We start from the raw sequence: 24959 nt of genomic DNA on the forward strand, positions 1-24959 counted from the left end.
GGAAAAGGCCAACTGAGCTCCCAGGTGATGGGGAGAGAACTGAGATCTCATAGACCAACTCTGCCCCCTTGGGATTTCCAATCCACTCCTTCTCATCTCCCAAGTGTCCTTCCATCACCCTAGTCTTCCCTTTCATCATCCCACATCCCACGTGGGATGAGGAAATCATTTCTTGGCATGTTTGTTCATACCCTGGGTGTCTCAATAGACTAGGGACAATCCTCTTGGCCAGTAAGGGAGTGAGTCCTGGCAAAGGCTGCCCTGTTATCAGCTGCCTGAAGTCAGGGACTTCCAGGGCCATGAGCCAGAAGCTTTGGGAACTTGGTCTTCTGTCTTCCTCCCTCCATGCTTATCATACAATATAGTGCAGGAGACCAGTGCTGAAAGGCTCTGTGCCAAATGCAGAATGGAGTGTTGAGTAACCAGAATAGATAGAGTTTATTGTATCTCAGAGCGCAGGAATCCTAGAATGTCAGAACTAAGAGAGACCTTGAGACATATGGTCCAGCCCCATTATCGTACAGCCTTCCCTGGTGGCTCAGACAGTAAAGAATCTGCCTGCAATGCAGGAGATCCTGGTTCAATCCCTGGGTTGGGAAGATCCCCTGGAGAAGGAAATGACTACCCACTCCAGTATTCTTGCCTGGAGAATCCTACAGACAGAGGAGCCTGGCTGGCTACGGTCCATGAGGTTCTGAAGAATCAGACATGACTTAGTAACTAATACTTTTATTTTTGTTTTTCAATGATTGTATGTAGAGGAATATGAGGGCCCTAAGAGAGGAGACTGATCAAACAAGGACAGATGAGAATGGGCAGCAAGGCTCTCAGTTACGAGTCTGACTAGTGTGAAGCCCTGCAACAGGCATCAAAGATGCTTCACCTTTCTAAGTCAGGGGCTGAATTGGCTTCATGGTCAGTGAGAGCCAGAGTTGTCCTGAAGGTGTTTCATGACAGCTCTGAGTTCCACTCATTGGAGATGAGGAGTGGGAGGGAGGCAAAGTTAAGGATCAGTTTGTAAAAGAAGGAGTGAGGGGAGGATAAGTGAGGGGAGTGAGGCTAAGAATAAAAGGCAATGTTAATGGGAGTCTATTCTTTTTTTTAATTGAAGTATAGTTGATTTGTAATGTGTTAATTCCTGGTATACAGCAAAGTGATTCCATTTCACATATATATATATATATATATATATATCCTTTCCATATTCTTTTCATTATAGTTTATTACAGATATTGAATATAGTTCCATGTGCTATACAGTAGGATCTTATTTAATTTACATGTAGTTGTTTGTACTGGCTAATCCCAAATTCTTAATTTATCTGCCCATCTTTCCCCTTTGGTAACCATAGGTTTGTTTTCTATGTCTGTGAGTCTGTTTCTGTTTTGTAAATAAATTAATTTATATCATATTTTGGATTCCACATATTAAGTGATATCATATGACATTTGTCTTTTTCTTTCTGACTTGTTTCACTTAGTGTGGTAATCTCTAGATACATCCATGTTGCTGCAAATGGCATTACTTCATTCTTTGGCTAAGTAATATCCCATTATATATGTGTACCACGTCTTCTTTATCCATTCATCTGCTGATGGACATTTAGGTTGCTTCCATGCCTTGACTATTGTGAATAGCACTGCTGTGAACATTGGGGCGTATGTAATTTTTTCAAATTAGAGTTTTTTCTGGATATATGCCCAGGAGTGGGAGTGCTGGGTCATATGGCAACTCTGTCTTACTCCGTACTGTTTTCTATAGTGGTTGTACCAATTTACATTAATGGAAGCCCATTCTTATCAGGTTCCCATCTGTGTGATTCTTTTTCTGTTTGCTTGAAGTAGGGATTCATTCAGTAATGGAAGACTGACTACAGGATCTTGCTACAGGAAAACCCATCTCAAACTGGATCAAACAATGAGAGAATCTAGTAACTCATTTGCAAGAAGTTCAGAGATAAAGTGGGCCTCAGGATTGGTTGATATAGGATCTCAACCATGGCATCCAAGCCTCAAAATCTTTTTCAGCTTTGCTTTAATCCATGTCATAAGGTGGTTGTCTCCTAGTCATGAAGTAACTGCAAGCAGAAAAGAGGAATTTTTACCTGTTTACTCAATTTAATGGGGAAGAGGAAAATAATCTCCCTTCAACCATAGAATATAAGTATTTTTCTTGAGTCTACTTGAGCAACTTTGAGTCATATCACCATCCCTGGACCAACAGCAGTTATCAAACACTTGCATAATTAATCCCATATAATACATTATAATAGATTTAAAAAAAACACTCAAGTTTTCTTGGAAGTAAAAACCTCACTGGTAGGGGAAAAAATAATGGAAAGCCTGATGAACATAATCAAGATAGCATCAGTGAACTAAAAAATAGTGCCAAGGAATTCTCTCAAAATACAGAGCAAGAAAACAAAGAAGTGAGAAGTGTAAGACAGGAGTTTAAATACAGAGTTTCAAGGCTTCGGCTTATGCCTGGGGTGTGGAAAACTGGAGAGTCCCTCATTGTTCCTGCACTCACAAAAAGAAAAAGTTTGATAAACTACAAAACTACTACATTTCTTGAAACTGTCTGTAGTGACCACCTTCCAAGATGGTCCCCAGTGACCCCTACTTCCTGGTATTTACACCCTTGTGTACTTATACCCTTCCAGGGTCAGCCTGCGTACGCCATAAAATATTACAGCAGTGATGCTTTGTCGTGTCCAAGATTAAGTTATAAAAGAAGGTGGTATTCTGTCTTGAGTTCTCCCTCTCCCTTGCTATCTCTCCTTCTTCCCTCTCTTTCTCTCTCTCATCATTTGCTTTGCAGGAGCAAGCTGCCATGCTATTAGCAGACCCACGGAAAGATCCATATAGCAAGGAATTGAAATCTCAACAACAGCCAGCAATGCACTGAGGCCTGCTGACAGCTGCAGGCATGAGCTGGGGAGAGTTCTTCAGCCCTATTCAAGTCCTGAGCTGTCTATAGCCCTGGCTGACAGCTAGACAGCAACCTTATAAGAGACTCTGAACCAGAACCACCCCATCAAGCCACTCTCATATTTCTGAGACATGGAAATGGTGAGATAATATTTCTCCTATACTGCTTTAAGCTGGTACCTTTGGGGGATGATTTGTTATGTAGCAGGAAATAACTAATAACCTATCCAGAGTGGAGGATTCAGGGTAACCAAGCAGGTTGAAATTTCAGGGAAGACAAGGCCCTTCAGGCAGAGACAGACAGTGAGCATTTGCTTACCTCTGGTAGAGCAGGAGACCTAGGTATGTGTGCTCAACCGCTTTGGTTGTGTCTGTTGACTCTTTGCGACTGCATGGACTATAGCCCGCCAGACTCATCTGTCCATGGAATTCTCCAGGCAAGAATACTGGAATGGGTAGCCATTCCCTTCTCCAGGGGATTTACCCGACCCAGGGAACAAAGCTGGGTCTCCTAAATTGCAGGCAGATTCTTTACCATCTGAGCCACCAGGGTGCCGTAGAGAAAGGTAAAAAGAAAAGAGAGAAAATTTTTATTTTTGATTCATCAAATGAATTTATTTTTTATTGAGGTATAATAATGTATAACATTATTTTTGTTTCAGGTGTACAACCTGATGATTCAATACTTGTATATATTGTGAAATGATCACCACAGTGTCTTGTTAGTATCTGTCACCATACATAGCTGCAAACTATTTTTTTTTTCCTTGTGAGAAGAACTTTTAAGATTTGCGCTCTTAGCCACTTCCAAATATCCAGCACACTATTATTAACTATAGTTCCCATGACTTTATTTTATAACTGAAAAGCTTGTACCTTTTGACCTCTGTGACTCATTTCCCCCATCCCCAACCCCCTACTCCTGGAAATCACCAATCAGTTCTCTATATCTGTATGCCTAAGTAAGATTATATAGTATTTGTCCTTCTCTGACTTATTTCGGGAGATAAACGTTTTAGATTGCTAAAGGCTACATGTGGATGATTACAGAAGTACAGAGATTGTGGGAGCAACAGACAAAAGGGTGGTTCATGTTCACATACAGGCTCTTCTTCCTGAACCTTCAGTGGCTGCTCATGACAAAGACCAGTAGCAATGTAGGAGAATGGAGAGTCAAAGACCTCTACATCTTGATCTTGGGCTTCCCAACTTTCATAACTATGAGAAAATAAACGTGTTATTTATGCCGCTCAGTCTATGGTAGCCCTGGCAGACGCAGGGCTTATTTTAAAGTGTGATTTCAAATTCCTTATTGACGATATGTTGACCTTATATCCTACCACTTTGCTAAACTCACTTTGTTCTGTTGCTTCTTGGTGGACCCTTTGGGATTTTCTGCGGAAACAATTATGTCATCTGTAAACAGAGACACTTTTATTTTTTCCTCTCCACTCTTTATACCTTGTATTTCTTTAAAAGTGTTTTAAATTACTTTATTTTTTAACCTTAAAAACTTTTTATTGAAACTAAGATTCTTTAAATCCTATAATGCTTTACAATTTTCGAAAGTCTGTACACATGATTTCCTAAAATCCCATAATAATTTTTTTTCTCTTGTATCCCCAGCCTTGTATGGCCTCTCCCATCTGTCTCTCTCCCCACTGGTATCTGCTAGCTTGTTCTCTGTATCTGTGACTCTGCTGCTACCTCTTATTTCTTTTTCTTGCCTAACTTCACTGGATAGAATTTCCAGTGCAATGCTGAATAGAAGTTATAAGAACAGATATCCTTCCTTTGTTCTCAGATGTAGGGAGAAAGCCTTTAGTCTTTTATTATCAAGTATAATGCAGTTTATACAGCTCTGTAACCATCACTGCAATCAGTAATTGCTCACCATCTGTTATCGTGCTGTTTGTGTGTTCAACTGAATTCCCAGAGCAGCCTTAGAATGGAAGATAGTACAATGGGTGGAAGGGAGAATAGTTAATATGTTGAACCATATCCTCCCTTAAAAGTCATAACATGCCCTGGCTCTGTTTACCCTCATATCCAGACTGCTCTCTGCACTTCTAGTTTGCATTACTTAACCTTTATGCTGGTTTTAGAAAAGGCAGAGGAACAAGAGATCAAATTGCCAACATCTGCTGGATCATTGAAAAAGCAAGAGAGTTCCAGAAAAACATCTATTTCTGCTTTATTGATTATACCAAAGCCTTTGACTGTGTGGATCACAATAAACTGTGGAAAATTCTGAAAGAGATGGGAATACAGACCACCTGACCTGCCTCTTGAGAAACCTATATGCAGGTCAGGAAGCAACAGTTAGAGAACTGGACCTGGAACAACAGACTGGTTCCAAATAGGAAAAGGAGTACATCAGGGCTGTATAGTGTCACCCTGCTTATTTAACTTATATGCAGAGTACATCATGAGAAACGCTGGGCGGGAGGAAGCACAAGCTAGAATCAAGATTGCTGGGAGAAATATCAATAACCTCAGATATGCAGATGACACCACCCTTATGGCAGAAAGAGAAATGGAGCTAAAAAGCCTCTTGATGAAAGTGAAAGAGGAGAGTGAAAAAGTTGGCTTAAAGCTCAACATTCAGAAAACTAAGATCATGGCATCCGGTCCTATCACTTCATGGCAAATAGATGGGGAAACAGTGGCTGCCTTTATTTTTCTGGGCTCCAATGTTACTGCAGATGGTGATTGCAGCCATGAAATTAAAAGATGCTTACTCCCTGGAAGGAAAGTTATGAACAACCTAGACAGCATATTAAAAAGCAGAGACATTACTTTGTCAACAAAGGTCCGTCTAGTCAAGGCTATGGTTTTCCAGTGGTCATGTATGGATGTGAGAGTTGGACCATAAAAAAGGCTGAGCGCCAAACAATTGATGCTTTTGAACTGTGGTGTTGGAGAAGACTCTTGAGAGTCCCTTGGACTGCAAGAAGATCCAACCAGTCCATCCTAAAGGAAATCAGTCCTGGGTGTTCATTGGAAGGACTAATGTTGAAGCTGAAACTCCAATACTTTGGCCACCTGATGCAAAGAGCTGACTCATTTGAAAAGACCCTGATGCTGGGAAGGATTGCGTTCGAGAGGAGAGGGGGATGACAGAGGATGAGATGGTTGGATGGCATCACTGATTCAATGGACATGGGTTTGGGTGGACTCCGGGAGCTGGTGAAGGACAGGGAGGCCTGGTGTGCTGTGGTTCATGGGGTCGCAAAGAGTTGGACATGACTGAGCGACTGAACTGAATTGAACTGAATCTTTATGCTCGGCCCCTTCTCTTGCTTCATCTGGTGCATTATCTCATATGGAGGTTTGTACTCAGCCATCCCTTCTTCCACTCACAGAATTGTTGCTATTGTTTCCTGTTGTTTACGGTTGTAGTCAGGTACACACCCTTCCTTTTCCTTGTGGTGACGGTGGTTTAGTCACTTAGTGACTAAACCCTATGGACTGTTGACTGCCAGGCTCCTCTGTCTATGGGATTCTCCAGGCAAGAATACTGGAGCTGGTTGCCATTTCCTTCTCCAAGAGATCTTCCTGACCCAGGATTTGAACCCGGGTCTCCTGCATTACAGAAAGACTTTTTGCTGACTGAGCTATGGGTACTCTACCCTAAACTATGTCTACAACCAAGTCCTGCAGGAAGGTAACTTTCAGTGAATTTGATCTCCCTGGAGTGAATTATTTTTTAATCAGACACATGGTTGACTTTGAAATCAGAACTCAGGAGCTGCTAAAAACATCCATGGATGGCTCCATGTTCCGGTCCTGAACCACAGGCCTCCGACAGTGATGGGAATCTATCAATCCACTCTAAGTGGTTAGTGCTTCCTTTTTTCAACCTATGTATGTTTGTCTAAAACATTATCCTCTGAGTATGTAAAGCAACTTGAAGATCAAGGTCAGTCCGTACAGGATAACTTGAACTTTAGAAAGTCAGTGTAGGTAAACTGATGTGCCTTTATCCTGACTTTGGAGGTGTTTTTCAAACTACAGTTTACTACTAGTTAGAAGTCAGTTGAGTGAATACAATAAGAATTTTTCAAAACCCAGTGGATTTTGACATGCCAGAAAGTGTTGCCTACAAGCAGTGTAGTATTGTGTGAGGAAGTTTCTGTTGCACGTGTACGTGGGTGGACACACACACATGCTGGCTAGTGATGTAGACTGTATGTCAGGGTTGTGGGAATATCAGAGCCCATGAAGCTGAACTATTGAAAAGTGCAGGAACTATGGGTTGGGCAGCATGAACGAAGGCAGAACACAAATATTTTTGATCGAGCAAACTGATCAAAGAATGTGCTTAACTTTTTAAAGAACATTTGTTTATTTATGGCTGTGCTGGATTTTCATTGCTGCCATTGGTTTTTCTCTAGTTACAGCAAGCGGGGGCTGCTCTCTAGTTGTGGTGCATGGGCTTCTAATTGAAGTGGCTTCTTTTGTTGTGGAGCATGGATTCTAGAGCTCGTGGGCATGTGGGCTCAGTAGTTGAGGTTCCTGGGCTCTAGAGCACAGGCTTAATAGTTGTGGCATATAGGCTTAGTTCCTCCCTGGCATGTGGGATCTTCTGAGACCAGGAATTGAACCTGTGTCTCCTGTATCAGCAGGCGGATTCTCTACCATTGAGCCACCAGGGAAGCCCTGTGCTTAACTTTTAAAGCAACTCACACACCGGTTACTAAAGTGGCTATACGATTTTCCATTTTCACTAGCAAAGTGAAACGAGGATTCCATTTATCCACATTCTTGCCAAAACTTGATGGGTCAGTCTTTCAGTATGTGGACGTTCTAGAGGGTATGTAGTATAATCTCATTATGGTTTTAATTTGGATTTCACTAATAACAAATGATGTTGAGACTCTTTACTTGTGTTTGTTTGCCATCATATATATTTAAATGTCAAATGAGATTTTGTTCATGGTAGAATTGCTTTTTTAGACTTCTTATTGTTATGTGGGTGTATTTCTGAACTTTCTGTTGTAGTTCATTGGTATATATATATATATATATACACACACACACATACCCTTAGGACCATACCGCATTATCTGGATTATGGTCACTTTATAGTAAGTTTTGAATAAAGACAGTGTAAGTTTTCCAGCTTTTATCTTTACCAAGTTGCCTTGTCTGATCTGGGTCTTTACATTCCCATATGTGTTTTAGGATCAGCTTGTCACATTCTACAAAACAAGCTTGCTGGGATTTTGATGAGAATTTCTCTTTTTTTAAATTAATTAATTTATTTTAATTGGATGCTAATTACTTTATAATATTGCAGTGGCTTTTGCCGTACATCAACATGAATCAGCCATGGATGTACAGGTGCCCCACCGTCTTGGACCCCCCTCCCACTTCCCTGCCCAATCCATTGCTCTGGGTTGTCCCAGAGCACCAGCTTTGGGTGCCTGCTTCATGCATCAAATTTGCACTGGTCATCTATTTTACATGTGGTAATATACATGTTTCAGTGCTATTCTCTCATATTGTCCCACCCTTGCCTTCTCCCTCATTGTCCAGAAGTCTGTTCTTTACATCTGTGTCTCTTTGGTATATTGTATATAGGGTCATCGTTACTGTCTTTCTCAATTCCATATATATGCGTTAATATATTCTATTAGTGTTTCTCATTCTAGCTTACTTCACTCTGTATAATAGGCTCCAGTTTCATCCACTTCATTGGAACTGACTCAAATGCATTCCTTTTTTATAGCTGAGTAATATTCTCTTGTGTGGATCACAATAAACTGTGGAAGAATCTGAAAGAGGTGGGAATATCAGACCACCTGACCTGCCTCTAGAGAAACCTATATGCAGGTCAGGAAGCAACAGTTAGAACTGGACATGGAGCAACAGACTGGTTCCAAATAGGAAAAGGAGTACATCAAGGCTGTATATTGTCACCCTGCTTATTTAACTTATATGCAGAGTACATCATGAGAAACGCTGGGCTGGAGGAAGCACAAGCCGAAATCAAGATTGCCAGGAGAAATATCAATAACCTCAGATATGCAGATGATACCACCCTTATGGCAGAAAGTGAAGAGGAACTAAAGAGCCTCTTGATGAAAGTGAAAGAGGAGAGTGAAAATGTTGGCTTAAAGCTCAACATTCAGAAAACTAAGATCATGGCATCCGGTCCTATCACTTCATGGCAAATAGATGGGGAAACAGTGGAAACAGTGGCTGTCTTTATTTTTCTGGGCTCCAATGTTACTGCAGCTGGTGATTGCAGCCATAAAATTAAAAGATGCTTACTCCCTGGAAGGAAAGTTATGAACAACCTAGACAGCATATTAAAAAGCAGAGACATTACTTTGTCAACAAAGGTCCGTCTAGTCAAGGCTATGGTTTTCCAGTGGTCATGTATGGATGTGAGAGTTGGACCATAAAAAAGGCTGAGTGCCAAACAATTGATGCTTTTGAACTGTGGTGTTGGAGAAGACTCTTGAGAGTCCCTTGGACTGCAAGGAGGTCCAACCAGTCCATCCTAAAGGAGATTAGTCCTGGGTGTTCATTGGAAAGACTGGTGTTGAAGCTGAAACTCTAATACTTTGGCCACCTGATGCAAAGAGCTGACTCGTTTGAAAAGACCCTGATGCTGGGAAGGATTGAGTTCGAGAGGAGACGGGGATGATAGAGGATGAGATGGTTGGATGGCATCACCAGCTCAGTGGACATGAGTTTGAGTGAACTCCGGGAGTTGGTGAAGGACAGGGAGGCCTGGTGTGCTACAATTCATGGGGTAGCAAAGAGTTGGACACGACTGAGTGACTGAACTGAACTGAATAATCCCTTGTGTATATGTACCTAACTTCCTTATCTATTTGTCTGCCAATGGACATCTAGGCTGCTTCTATGTCCTAGCTATGTAAACAGTTCTGCGATGAACATTGGGGTACATGTGTCTCTTTCAATTCTGGTTTCCTTGGTGTGTATGCCCAGCAGTGGGATTGCTGGGTCATATGGCAGTTCTATTTCCAGTTTTTTAAGGAATCTCCACACTGTTCTCCATAGTGGCTGTACTAGTTTGCATTCCCACCAACAGTGTAACAGGATCCCCTTTTCTCCATACCCTCTCCAGCATTTATTGTTTGTAGACGTTTTGATGGTAGCTATTCTGACCTGCTTGAGATGGTACCTCATTGTGGTTTTGATTTGCATTTCTCTGATAATGAGTGATGTTGAGCATCTTTTCATGTGTTTGTTAGCCATCTGTATGTCTTTTCTGGAGAAATGTCTGTTTAGCTCTTTGGCCCATTTTTTGATTGAATCATTTATTTTTCTGGTATTGAGCTGCAAGAGTTGCTTGTATATTTTGGAGATTAATTCTTTGTCAGTTGCTTCATTTGCTATTATTTTCTCCCATTCTGAAGCCTGCCTTTTCACCTTGCTTATAGTTTTCTTCGTTGTGCAAAAGCTTTTAAGTTTAATTAGGTCCCATTTGTTTACTTTTGTTTTTATTTCTGTTACTTTGGGAGGTTGATCAATAATAGTAAAGATGATCGAAAATCTTGAAAACAAAATGGAGCTACAGATAAATAGACTAGAGACAAGAATTGATGAGAATTTCAATTGGAGTGAAATTGCCACTTTAACAATATCAAGTCTTCCAATACATGAAGAAGATATAGCTCTCCATTCATTCACATCTTTAAATTCTCTCAGTAATGTTTTTTACTTTTCAGTATCTAGGTCTTGCAGGTTTCTTAAATGTACTCCAAACTCTTTTATTCTTTTTTATATTATTGTGATTAGCATTGTTTTCATAATTTTATTTTCAGATTGTTGCTATTATATAGCAATATAATTGAGTTTCACATATTGAGTTTGAATTGTGTTAATAGTTCTAGTAGCTTGTTTTTGTAGTTCCTTAAGATTCTATACATAGATGATTATATAATTTATGAATAAAGACAATATTATTTTTGCCTTTCCACTTTGTATGCTTTTAATTTCTTTTTTTACTTTATTGCACTGGTAGAATCTCTTAGTGGAAAATATTCTGCCTCTGGTCATTAAGTGTGACATTAGTTGAGAAATTTTGAGATGCCTTTATCTGGTTTAAGAAGCTTCCTTCTGTTCCTACTTTTCTGAGAGTATTTTCTTTTAATGGATGGCTGTTGGATTTTGTCAGATGCTTTTTCTGTGCCTATTGAGATAATCTTGGAACTAGTTCTTCACTTTATTAATATTATTACTTGATTTGGGGATGTTAAACCAACTTGTATCCCTGAAATACTCCACTTGGTCATAGTATACAATCCCTTTTACAAGTTGCTGGATTTTGTTTGCCAATATTCTTTTTAAGGAGTTCTGCAGCCATGTTTGGGCTTCCCAGGTGGCTAAGTGTTAAAGAACCTGTCTGCCAATGCAGGAGACACAGGAGACATGGGTTTGATTCCTGGGTTGAGAGGATCCTCTGAAGGAGAAAATGGCAACCCCCTCCAGTATTTTTGCCTGGGAAATCCCATGGACAGAGGAGCTTGGCGGGTTGTAGCCCACAGGGCTGCAAAATGTCAGACACGACTGAGCATGCATAAATGCACGCACACACCCATGTTCATGTGAGACATTAGGATGTTCATGTCTCTGCTGGCTTTGGTATCAAGGTAATACCAGCCTTGTAAAATAATTTGGGAAGTTTTCCCTCCTTCTCTTTTTTCTGAAAGAGTTTGTGTAGGAATTTGTGTTATTTATTTCTTAAATGTTTGATAGAATTCAACAGTGAAGATATCTGGGCCTAGGGTTTTCTTTGTGGGACAAATTTTGCTTATCAAGTCAGATTATTCACTTGATATAGGTCCTACATATTTTTTGTTCCTTTTTGAGTGAGTTTTGGTAATTAATCTTTCTCAGAATTTTTTCTGTGTGACATATATCTTCATTTCACTTGGGTTTATACCTAGGAGTGGAATTGCAGGATCATATGAAAACCACTGAAAACTGACCCATTGGAAAAGGCCCTGATGCTGGGAAAGATTGAGGACAAAAGGAGAAGAGGGCAGCAGGGGATGAGATGGCAGATAGCATCACTGACTCAATGGACATGAATCTGAGCAAACTCCAGGAGATGGTGAAGGACAGGAAAGCCTGGCATGCTTCAGTCCATGAGGTCACAAATAGTCAGACACGACTTAATGACTGGACAACAACAACAATGAAAAATATTTGATTAAAATTTTGAGAAACAACTAGGCCATTTGCAAAGTAACTGCATCATTTTACACTCCTGATAGCAATGTATACAGATTTCAATTTGTTCATATCTTCTCCAATACCTATTATTATCTGACTTTTTGATTATAGCCATTCTAGTGGATGCAAGAATGTGCATTTTATTTGCATTTCCTCGATGACTAATGATCATGTTTTCATGTGCTTTTTGAACATTGATATACATTCTTTGGAGAAAGCCTATTCAGATTTTTTGCCCATTTTAAAAACTGGTTTATCTGAGTTTTGTTGCTGTGGTTATTTAATATTGATGTGTAGGAATTCTTTGTTATGGATAGTTCATTATGGATACAAGTCCCTTATCAGAAATAAAGTTTGCAAATATTTTTTCCCATCTGTGGAGTGGGTTTTTTGTTTGTTTATTTTTTGTTTTACTTTTCTGATGTCTTTTGAAGAACAAAAGTTTTCATTTTGGTGAAGTTCAAGGTATCTATTTTTCTTTTGTCTCTTGAGCTTTTAATATCACATCTAAGATGACTTTGCTTAACCCAATGTCATGGAAATTTACTTGTATTTTTTTCTTAGAGTTTTTTTATTGTCTTACCTCTTACATTTAGGTTTATAATCCATTTGGAGTCAATCTTTGTATATAGTGTAAGGAATGGGTTCAACTTCACTTTTTTCACATGGCCATCTTGTTGTTCCAGCACTATTTGCTGAAAAGACTATTCTCCATTGAATTGTAATGGCATGCGTGTCAAAAAATTAATTCACCATAAATGTTTGGGTTTACTCCTTGGCTTTCAATTCTACTCTATTGATCTATATGTTATTCTTATGTCAATTTGTTATTTTTGTTTTTGTTGTTCAGTTGCTAAGTTGAGTCTGACTCTTTGTGATCCCATAGACTGAAGCACACCAGGCTCCTCTGTCCTCCACTATCTCCCAGAATTTGCTCAAGTTCATGTCCATTGAGTCGGTGATGCTATCTAACCATCTCATCTGCTGCTGCCCTCTTCTTTTGCCCTCAATCTTTCCCAGCATTGGGGTCTTTTCCAATAAGTCAGCTCTTCAATTCAGGTGGCCAAAGTATTGGAGCTTCAGCTTCAGCATCAGTCCTTCCAATGAATATTCAGGATTGATTTCCTTTAGGATTGACTGGTTTGATCTCCTTGCAGTCCAAGGGACTCTCAAGTGTCTTCTTCAGCACCACAATTCAAAAGCATCAATCTTCAGTGCTCATCCTTCTTTATGGCCCAACTCTCACATCTGTACCTGATTAGTAGAAAAACCATAGCTTTGCCTTTATTGGCCTTTGTCGGCAAAGTGATGTCTTTGCTTTTTAATATGCTGTCTAGGTTTGTCACAGTTTTTCTTCCAAGGAGCAAGGGTATTTTAATTTCATGGCTGCAGTCACCATCCGCAGTAATTTTGGAGCCCAGAAAAATAAACTGTCACTATGTCAATTCCATGACTGCAAGTTTGAGTGCACTTGTCAGCCTACATAGAGGCCAGCAGGCAGAGTATGGACCTTGTGGATTTTGAAGTGTTTAAGCATAACTTACATCCAATTCATTGGCTAACCACAAAGCTAAGCTATTCTAAGTACCATGTAAGTGTAATCATACACTATTTTTCCTTTTGTAACTGGCTATGTTCGTTTAGCATGATGTTCATCCTTAGCAACTGTTAGACTTTTCTTCCTGTTTGAAGTTGAATAATATTCCATTGTATGCATAAGCATTGAGTGTTTATCCATTCATCCATCAGTGGAGATGTGGGCTGCTTCTGTGTTTTGATTATTGTGAATAAAGCTGCTATAAATGTAAGTGTACAAATATCTGTTGTATCCCTACTATGAAATCTTTAAAATATATGCCCAGAAGTAGATTTCTGGATCATATGCTAATTTTATTTTAATTTTAAGAGAAAGCCTTCCTTTCCATAGTGGCTGTACAACTATGGAATCCCCAAGGCAAGGGCCACAAATGAAGTGAATCTTACTAGAAAGCTCCATCTTTCTTCCTGGAGGGATTTTCATTTTATATGCTGGAGCATTTTATATGTTCACCAACCGTGTGCAAATAAATGTTCAGGTTTCTCTGCATCCTCACCAATACTTGTTACTTCTTTTTTGAATAGTAGCTATACTTATGAGTATGGTATCTCATTGTGTTTTGAGTCTCATTTCCCTAATGATTATTGATGGTGAGCATCTTTTCTTGTGCTTATTGTCCATTTGGATATATACATTTCTTTGGAGAAATGCCTGTTCAAGTTCTTTGCCTTTAAAAAAAATTGTGGTTTTTGTTGTTGTTGTTGTTGAGTTACAGAAGTTCTATATATATCCTGGATTCAGCCATTATTTCTTTTCTTTCCCTTCTTCTCTCCTTCAGGGCCTTAAATTACATGGATTTTAAAGTCCCTTCATCAGGCCACTGAGACACTATTCATTTTTTCAGCCCATGATTTATTTTAGGTATTTTCTCTTATTATGTCTTCAAGTTCACTGATCTTTTCTTCTGAAATCTCTAATCTATTCTTAATCTCATTTAACATTTTGTGTTTTCACCTCTGAAAGTTCCACTTTCTTTATTTATATCTTTCTTTTTTTTTCCTTAGTAGTTTCATATTTTTCTCTGCTTTTTGAGCATATTTGTAATAGCTATTTTAGAGTGCTTGTCGGCTTTTATCATCACCTTTGTTGCTTCATGTCTGTTTCCATTGAACTGATTACTGTCACTGTTGTGAGTCACATTTTCCAGCCTCTTTGCATGCCTAGTAATTTTTAATTGAATTCTAGACATTATTATGTTGTCACATGTCTGGATTTTTTTTTCTAAAGAATATTTAGACTTTGTTGGGTCTTATAGTTGCTTGTGTAACAACAGGATCAGTTTGAGGTGTGTTTCTGTGCTTGGTTAGGGTAGGCTTAGAGTAGGATTTACTCTAGGGTTAGTGTTTACTCATTCCTATTTCTATTTATCCAGTCCTATTTCTAAGGGATGACCCTTTCTGGAGAGTCAGTTAAGCACACTGATGTTCAGTGAGGTCTCTTCACTCTGGTCAGCACTTGAATTTCTCCCAGCCCTATATAAGCTCCAGGAACTGCTCAGTTGACAATTAATTTATAGTTCTCTGCTCAGCCTTATGAATGTGCACCCTACATGTGTACACTTAGTATTCAGCAGCAGACTTAATCTATGCAGGTTTCTGGAGCTTTCTCTACACAGCAACCTCTGCTCTGATAGTCTGCCACACAAATTCCAGCTGCCTCAGACTTTCTGAATTTGATCTCTGTCTCCTCAGCTCCGTGGGACCGCCATACTCTTCCGGGGCTTCCCCCTCTTTGTTCCAGAAAACACCTCCAGGAAGAAAGATGGAGCTTTCTAGTAAGATTCACTTCATTTGTTGCCCTTGCCTTGGGGATCCCAGCCCTGCACTGCTTGTTGTCCGATGTCTGAAGACACAAATTTCTTGTATTTTGTCCAATTTTTCTAGTTGCTTATAATTGCCAGGCAAGTCAGCAGTTGCAGAGTATTCTGTTGTGAGGTCATGAATGTTTTCAATTGCTAAAACACACATTTTTTTTTTTACTGCATTTTTACATATAAGCCTCCTATTTTATGGATACATAAATATCCTGGGAATGTTAATAAGAATACTATTCATGTCCTTCTTGTTTCTTGAATTAGTGGTATTTCATTGAGGGAAATTTCCCCTGCTATCTCAACTTGGACACTATTTTTGTCCAAATAGCCAGTGAGCTTTAATTGATTGATAATATTTATAGTAAAAGTCAAGATTAATTAGAATTGGCACCCTGTGGGGTTCCCCAGCAACTATGTAGGTGGAAAGTGGGGAGAAACATACCATACCATTCATTCGTTGGGTGATGCTGGTTCCTCTTATGAAAGGATCACAAGGATGTTTCCCACATAGGAACTTTTAAAGTCTTTGCATAATCCTCATAACTATTATAATTATTATTCCAATTTTACAGTTCAAGAAACTGAAGTTCAGAGAAGTTCAGTAACTTCCCAAGGTCACAAAACTAGTAAATGAAGCAACCATAACTGGAAAACAATCAGTCTGTCCAACCTGTACACTGTGCTTCACAGTTTTCAGAAATGTCATATATCTGACCTATTGATGGAATTATTTCATATTTTTCATTACAGGTACTAATTTTCTAGTTTAAAATTTTTCTTTGTCATTTCATATGGCTTTTTTGAGTAATCTGAGCATAGTCAGGCCATTAATGTTTTTAATCTTGAAACTATACCCCAGAATATGTTTCCATATTATAAACTGCTTAAGTTACATTTTTCTTTAAGTGAAAGTCCATGGTGGAACTACTGAGACAAAGGAATAGACAGTTTTTGAAGGACTCCATACTTTAATAAATATTTCCTGAATTTTATCAAGACAGTTCCATCAAGCAGTGCATAAGCATGCCAGCTACTCCATGGAGTGTAGCTTTAATTGGAATCTTTGAAGACCCAAAGTTTCTAAAATGTCTAATGGTGGCATTTGAGGCACAGTGACATATGGGCAGAGGAGATATTTTTGGGAGCAGTCCCTTCCCTGTACCTCCCAAATCCCTTGCAGACCCCCTTTCTCCTCAGGCAGCCCCTCCTGCACATGTTGGGGGCAGGGCCTGGGCTAGGGGCACCTCTGCCAGGATCCTGCTGATCTATGTTCTTGTCTGACACTCAGCAGCTGTCGCAGAGGCGTGGGCTGCAGGCGCTGTTCCCCATGGGCCGTGTGCAGGCTGCAGGCCGGGGATCCTTTCCCGCCTAATCCAAGGGGCACTGGCGGTGGGGAGGGAGACAGCTGGGTGTAACTGATCTGCAAAGGAATGGAATGGTGCAGGCCTCCCAGTGCTGGGCTGGGCGTCTGCAGGCTGCCCTCCCCAGCTGCCAAGCCTTTAACCCTTCCCTCTCTTACTCCTCGCTCCCCTCCATCCTGGGAGTGGATGTCGTCCAGTTCGACCAAATCCCAGGAACATCCCCGGGTTGGGTCTGAACACCTTGCAGAGGAGCCAGCCTTGTGTTAGTTACTGTTGGAGAGGCTAGAGCAAGAGCAAGAGGCTCAGGCCCTGTCTCAGAAGGAGACAAAGCCCCAGCAGATGTCTCAGACAGCAGCAGAGACAGAGACAGTGAGGTGGAAGCCGGGAGGCCCGGCTTGGGTTGGAGCTCAGGGAAGACTCCCTGGAGGAGGAAGTGAAGCGAGCACTGGGTTTGGAGTCATTTGATTCTTCCTCCACCTTGGCTCACTTTGCAGTGAGAGCTTGTATAAGTCACTGTCTCTCTAGGATCTATTTGCTGCTCCTGAAAATGTGGAATTTGAAGCTGATCTTTAAGGTTCTGTCCACAGTGGTAATAGTAGTTCTATTCAACAGCTACCATAGGCCAGAGGCTTTATCCAGAAACATTCTCACCATCACTTTGCCACATTCTCCCATTTTAGTGACAAGGAAACTGAGAATTTGGAGAGAAGGAATCACATAGCTGCTCAGAGACAGAGCCTGGCCCCATAGTCCAGGCTCTTCCAAGGCCTCCTGTTCTGTCTTCATCTCCAATAGTCTGTAAATGGTGGCCGACTTCAGGTAGAGCGGAGGCCGGGTGCGCCGCAGGCTGGGGCCCAGAAGAGGCAAAGTCTAGCAATGAGCCTTGGAGCTCCTGGATGAAGGGTGGGCTGTGGCTGGGTGGGACTCCCAGCCCCTTTTATTCTCCTGTTCTGGGCGCAGCTGGGCCGAGATCTCCTGGCTCAGCCAGGCAGCCTCACACAGAGTCACGGCCTCTGCAGTTGTCCAGCCCGTTCCCATCCATGAGCTCACTTGACCCTCATGCCAAGCTTAGGATGCAGAACCTGTCAGCCCCCTTCACAATGAGGGATGGAGGCTTGAAATTTTCCAGCATTCCTATAACTGGTAACTAACCGAAGAGAGACTAGAGCCCTCTTTCCACTGTCCCCTCTGGCCTCCTAGAGAAGGGGCTGGGACACTAGCTACCAGGCACCCCACGACCCTCTTCATGCTCCTGTTCCTCTAGAGTTAAGAAGGAAAGTATGAGTGTGGGCTCTGGAGTTAAGCAAGCATGGGCTCAAGTTCTGCCTCCCTCACTCTAGAGCTGTGCAGTTGCTTAACCTCTCTGAGCCTTAGCTTCCTCCTGTGTTGTAAATGAGATATGGGTGAATAATAAATACATGCTGGAGGCTGGACTGCCTCCCTCTTCCCTGAGCAGAGCACAGACACAGGCTGGCATGGGACACCCAAGGGAATCAGAATGTAGGGCTGGGGGTACGGGGTGGTGCTAACGGCCACAGAAGGATCCTGTGGGCTGGAGTTTTGCAGTGAGGTAGGAGTCTAGGCTAGTCTGAAGGGTGAGAGGAGCTGCCTAGAGGGAAGGAGGACAAGGACATTCCGGGTGAGGCACAGGCCACAGGCAGAGGCGGGAACAGACATGGTGTGGGAGGAACAGAGACAGAGTTTGGATTTAGCTGCCTGGGGAGGACACTCAGCCCAGAGGGAGGTGGGTCTTCACGGAGAATGAGAGCTGAGAAACAAGCCCAGAGGATGCTCAGCTCTGGAGAACAAGTTCTCCAAGGGTGCAGGGGCTATTCCAGCACCCATCGTGTTGCCCACCTATCACCCCCGCCCCTACCCCCATCCACAGGTTGCCCAGACCTCTGGGCAAATGGCCGGGTAGGGTATGGTTCCAGCTTGGGAAAGACAGCTGTGCAGGCCTCCTGCCTGCTGCAGGGGATTAACTGGCACTGCCACGGTATGTGGGGGGCACCTGGCTCCCAGCTCAGCCCACCCCATACCCTTTAACTTCTTGCTGCCCGGGTCCTTTGCTTTCACATTTAAAGGCATGTTATTTCTCTTTTTTCAGTGCCCTGTGTTAGACACTGGGGGCACAGAGATAAACAGAGATCCAGGGCAGGGCCTACCCAGCCAGAGGCAGCTTTGTCGATCACTGTCTCTCCTGGTGCCACCCACGGGACCTCTAAGAGCCTAGATCTCTTTCCCAGCGAAACCTTCTCTCTGCACTGGCTCCTTCCAGGATACATGGTCAAATTGCTGCCCTCCTCAAACCAGCAAACAAGCAAACTTTGCTTTGACCTTACGCCCTATCTCTTTTCTGTTTCCTCAGCCAGACTCCCTAGCATTGTCCACACTATCTCTACCTCCTCACTGAGGAGACACCGCCCACCAGACCCACCTCCACTTCTTCCTGAGCGTACAGCTGGACCACGTCTCCCAGCCTCCCTTGCAGTTAGGTGTGGCCATGTACCTGAGTTCTGGCCAGTGGGATGTGAGTGGAAGAGAGCCAGACACATTCAGTCCTGCTCCCTCAAACCTGCAGTTCATGCTCCCTGCGCTCCTCCTGGGGTGCAGACAAGCACAGCACTTTTTAAAGGCTCGTGCTGAAGATGGCAGACCCTCAAGACAGAGGAGCTGGGGTCTCTGCATCATTTTGGATGCGAGGTTCTAGCTACACAGGAACATCTACTTTTCATTTTCCATAGTAAGAAAGAGATAAACTTCTATCATGTTTCAGCCCAAGAAAAGATCTGAGTTGCTATTCATTAAAAAAAAAAAAAAAAAAGGAGTTGGGTCCTCCTGCTTCTCCATCTTCCCATGTTGGAAAACCCAAGCAAGCAAGGAAGAGGGGAGCTGGAATTCTGAAAAGAAGGTTGGAAGAAGGAAACACTCTGCTCTGAGATTTCCTGAGGAAAGATATGGCCAGTGAGCTTACTCAGGCAGCATTTAACCTTCACCTTGAAGTTGTTCCTTTTTGGTTGGGGCTATGTTTGCAATTGGCTTCCCTTAAATCACCACAAGTGTGTGAGGCTTCAAGGCTCGTGTGGTCAGAGGTTTAGGGAGATGTAAAAGCCAGGGCCACAGGTGGGAGAACAGGCCCGGGATCTAGGCCTGGGGGAGAAGCCTGAAGCTGGGGCAGGTGCTGACACAGCGGATGGGAGAGGCAAGGAAAGGGTTAAGGAGTCTGAGAGCAGGATTGGCTCCCCTCTAAGTGAGGGCAGTAAAATCAGCATGTCGCCTCCAATTTGCTCCGGCCTGACCTTGAACGTGAATCATTCCATCACAATGTCCTTATTGATTTCCACAGGAAGAGGATTAAGCCCAGAAAATCAGGGCGGGAACTTGAGCCTGAAGCACGGAAAATGGGATAGTTCTGGAGCTCAAAACCCCTCGTGTTGGCAAATACGTCACAGGGGGCTGCAGGCTGGACGGCCGCCCAGCTCGGCTACCAGCTTTCTGATGGCCGGGTCCTGGGCTTCTGTTTCCTTACCTGTCTGGTGTGTGGCCTCCAGGGTTCCCTCAAGCTTTAAGTCATGTGCAGAGAGTGGGGAGGAAACCAAGGATGGGGGAGATGCTATAGATATGCCTTGAGGCTCTTCAGGGGTGGTCACTTCAACCTTCTGTATGCAATGGCAGTCTCTGGGACCCTCAGAACCCAACAGGCTATTCCAGAACCAATGCTGACATGGAACCAGCCAGCCCAAACAGCCAGGAAGGGCCTCCTTAGTCCTAAAATCCCTTCAAGGGAATGAGAGGGATATGGTGGGTAGGTGGGGTGTGTGTGTGTGTGCGTGTGTGTGTGTGTGTCCCTGCATAGGTGCATAAAGGAAGCAGGTCATTCTCTGGGAACTGACCCACAATTTCCGTCTTTCATTGGACATATCCTGAAAAGCCAACCATACCAGTTTATTAAAAGGCTATATAGTATTCTGTGATGGAGAAGGAAATGGCAACCCACTCCAGTACTCTTGCCTGGAAAATCCCATGGGCGGAGGAGCCTGGTTGGCTACAGTCCATGGGGTCTTGAAGAGTCAGACACGACTGAGCGACTTCACTTTCACTTTTCATTTTCACTCATTGGAGAAGGAAATGGCAACCCACTCCAGTGTTCTCACCTGGAGAATCCCAGGAATGGGGGAGCCTGGTGGGCAGCCATCTATAGGGTCGCACAGAGTCAGACACAACTGATGTGACTTAGCAGCAGCAGCAGCAGCAGCAGTATTCTATGGTGTGACTGTACTAGGTTATTTTAATCATTCCCTAATGATAGGCATTTAAAGTTATCAATTTTTTTTAACTTAAGACAATGTGCCATAAACATCTTGGCACATGCCTCTTTTTAGGAATTTCTTCTTTAGATGCTGTGTTCATTTCCTGATGCTGTAACAAATTACCATAAACTCCAGCCTCAGCTTCTATCATTGCATCTCTTCTGACACTTATCCTGCTGTGATTCCGTTGGGCCCACCTGAATAATCTAGGATCATCTCCCCACCACAAGATCCTGAACTTAATCACATCTGCAAAGCCCCTTTACCATGTAAGGGACACATTCAGAAGCTCCTGGCACTGATATGTGGATGTTTCTGGAGGACCGCTGCTCACCACAGCTTCCTAGAAATAAGATGACTGAGTCAAAGGGTATGTGCATTTTTAATGTAAATCAACATCTCATAATTGTGTCAATGAACACTCATATCAGCACTATGGGTACTGGCTTCTTGAATGCCATTGAGCAGTGTTGATTGAGGTTTGACATCCTCACCTTTCGCTATCTTCCCCCAGTGCAGAGCAGGAAGCATGCTGGTTGGTGATTTGCTTCTTGTTAATCTTTCACTCATGTCTTAGCCTAAAAGAGTTGGTTCCCCAGGGAGAAGCTAGGGGAACAGGACTGGGAGTTTTAGCCACAGAGTTGGGGTGTGAGGTGGGTTTCTAGGAGAAGCAGGCAGGAGGGGGTACCTGGGTGGGGATGGAAACCCAGGAACACTGTGATTCCAGAGACCAGTGTGATCATCATAACATGTGGCAATCTGTAAGTGTATAGTGAGGGTGGAGCAGGAGAAGTCAGGGTGACCTCCAGGGTCCTAAAATAGGGTCTTGTCTTCAGAGTTGAAATTCCTTCAGATTCAAAGCAAACCTGACACCTTCAGAGATGCTCAGAGGCCTGATGGGTTCCTGTGGTTTACTGGATGTACAAACAGAGTACAGAAATAGGAACAAAGAGGTGCAGGAACAGCTGGGCACCATCCTGGCACAGGGCCCCGATCCCAAGGGCGCCAGGGCAGCCACATGTCTCCAGACATACAGGGCAGTGCTGGGTCAGAACACCCTCATGTTCATACCCTTAGGACCCAGCAGCACAAAGTGGCACGTGGTGGGTTGTGGAGGGAGCCCCAGGCTGGCTTTAGGAAGGACGCTGTGGTTCAGAGACCAGGCTCTGACAGGCTCAGAGACGGCTGCACACGTGTCAGGCCTCACTTCCCACTGACCATTGCTCTCCTACTGGACAGTCTCATGAAGCAGAGAGCTGGGCACTGGCAGAGCTGGGAAACCCACACTTGGGCCGCTCCAGAGACCATGTACTTGGGAAAAAGGCACACAGCAGAGCCAGGTTCTGCCCTTGCAGGCTGAAGGTATCATTAAACACCCTAAGGCCCTTGGAGGGATGGACTGTGCAGCCACATGGGGCTGAGTGGAGCTGGACCCTCACGGATGGTCCTCCCATCACACTTCACCAGAGCCACTTGCCAGGGAGGCTGGTTCTGAGGGGTGAGAGTGGAGTTGAGTATGGCCCTGTTCTTCTAAATCCTTTCCTGAATTACAAGATCAATGACAGAATACCAGGGCTCCCCTCTCTGGGCTATGGGAAACTTGAAGGTCACTGAACACACTCCCCAGTCTCTGGACCTGACCTTACAGATACTGGTGAGAGCACATGGACTTGGGAACCCACCCGCTTTGCTTCTGGGAAGCCCTCCTGGACAGCACTGCACAGATACAGGTGTTGCAATTAAAGCCCTCTTTCCTTTTACTGAGTTTGTGGTTCTTCGGTGGTCCAGAGGGCCAAGGAGGAGGATGGGTCATCAGATCCAGGCTCTCTGCTGGGTCTTGGGTACAGCCTTGGTCCCAGCTTCTCAGGAAAGCTGTCTCCTCCTCCACCAACATTGCAGCCAGAGTCTCCAGTGACAGAGGGCCCTTCCCAGACCTCAAGCCAGGGACAGAGTTGAACTCCCTGAGCCCCAAGCTGTGGCACTCTCCCACAGAAGGGAGAGGCAGGATGGGCCAGTGCGGCTGGTTCTGGTCGCTCTCTGTGCTCTGCCCACCATTCCACCCTCAGCACTTACCAGCTCTCCATACTTTCAGTGCCCCACCCCCCGCCCACCCTACACTAGGCCAGCCAGAGCAGACAGTGGTCCGGCCAGCCCCTGTCCCCAGGCCTCAGGACCACTGGCAGGCACAGTCGGTGGGCTCCTGCAAGGTGTAGGGCACCCAGGTGGCATTGGTGGCGCAGAAGAGCTGTACGGAGCGCCGCTGCAGGCCCACCTCGCGGCAGCACTTGCAGAAGCGGGCGTAGGTATTGATGTTATAGTTGTAGATGCTGGCGGACGGGCACCTCCCGTCACAGGACACTAGGTTCACCTGGAGATAGGCAGGCCAGTGAGGCAGCCTGTGTGGCTTCCTTCCCCGCAAAGCTCCCTCCATTCCCATATTTGGTTCGCCCCCACCCCACCCCACCCCCACCCCACCCCCACCGTCTCGCCAGGGCCACGCACAGGGGTGTTGCTCCTGCATTCATTCTTGCGGATGGTCATGCGGATTGTCACCTTCTTGCAGGAGCGCCCGTCCTCTTTACCTGGGGGGACAGGGTGAGTGAGGCAGCTACGGTTAAGGAGGGCTCCCGGGGCTGCAGGGTGGGCCAGACTTGGGGGGTTAGTGTCATGCTGGAGGGCCCCTCCACCAGCGTTAGTGCCCCACATTACAGCCCCTCCCAATCAGAGGAAAAGCTCGTGACCCAGTGCCCCGGAAGGAGTTGGGGGCGGCAAGGCAGGGGAGATGGTGAGACAGAGAAGGATGCCTGAGATGGCCTGGGGGCTCTGGGCTAGGGGAGAGGAGGATCTGGGGACAAAGCAAGCTGCCCCTCTACCCAAGCCCCAACGCCTATCTCTAACCCATTGGTGACCCTGGGTGTGTATTCTCCACTCTCTGAGCTTTTGATTAGGCATTGAGATTTTGCAGTTTCTGGAGTGAATGGAAGCCCCAGTCCCTAGCATAGTCAATGCTTGCACATAGCAGGATCACTCGGCTTCCATAGCTATCAAACAAGACAGGCCCACCTCACACGGCCATTGCAGAGATAGAAACTGATAAGCATGGACCATGCTTATCACGGTCCATGACACACCCTCTTCCTGGACCATGCTTCCCACAACCAATCACATGGCCCATGCACACCCTCACCTGCTCAAATATTCCCTCACTGAGGCCTTTCCTGATCCTCTTCTTAAACGACAGCATCCTCCCTCCACCCAACCTCCTTCCTTGATCCCTCCCTTCCCTATTTCTACCCAGGGCACTGTCACCATCCTGAGAGACAGATTTGAAATGATGCTCTTGACACATAAGCTTTAGGGTCTTCTTTTGCACAGGCTCCTTCCACAATTTGTTATGAGTTCTCATTCTAAGTAAATCTTCACTCTTGTAAGTTTAGGATCCTTTTCTTAATGAAGCCCACCCCCAAGTGCATAAATTTTAACCCCCATAAAACCAGTTACATCCATCTTACAGTAATTTTACTTGCCATTCTGTCTCTCCCACTAAGCAATATGGCTTCCCTTGTGGTTCAGCAGGTAAAAAGAATCTGCCTGCAATGCAGGAGACCTGGGTTCAATCCCTTGGTTGGGAAGATCCCCTGGAGAAGGGAGAGGCTACCCACTCCAGTATTCTGGCCTGGAGAATTCCATGGACTATATAGTCCATGGGATCGCACAAAGTCGGACACG

At 43.9% G+C, this 24959-nt stretch overlaps 1 protein-coding gene across 1 annotated transcript in view; it reads right to left on the minus strand.

Annotated features, from left to right (window-relative positions):
• Positions 1 to 21593: 21593 nt before the first annotated feature.
• Positions 21594 to 24959, minus strand: part of OTOG (otogelin) — an 83328-nt gene continuing 79962 nt past the window's right edge. Inside the window, exons 55-56 of the mRNA XM_027979353.3 lie at positions 23733 to 23812; positions 21594 to 23598 (exon numbers count right to left, since the gene is read on the minus strand). Of these exons, the coding sequence (XP_027835154.2) occupies positions 23398 to 23598; positions 23733 to 23812 (281 nt within the window). The 3' untranslated portion in view covers positions 21594 to 23397. The remainder of the gene's footprint in view (positions 23599 to 23732; positions 23813 to 24959) is intronic.

The sequence above is a fragment of the Ovis aries genome, chromosome 15 (genome assembly GCF_016772045.2).
Source record: "Ovis aries strain OAR_USU_Benz2616 breed Rambouillet chromosome 15, ARS-UI_Ramb_v3.0, whole genome shotgun sequence".
Taxonomy (NCBI): Eukaryota; Metazoa; Chordata; class Mammalia; order Artiodactyla; family Bovidae; genus Ovis; species Ovis aries.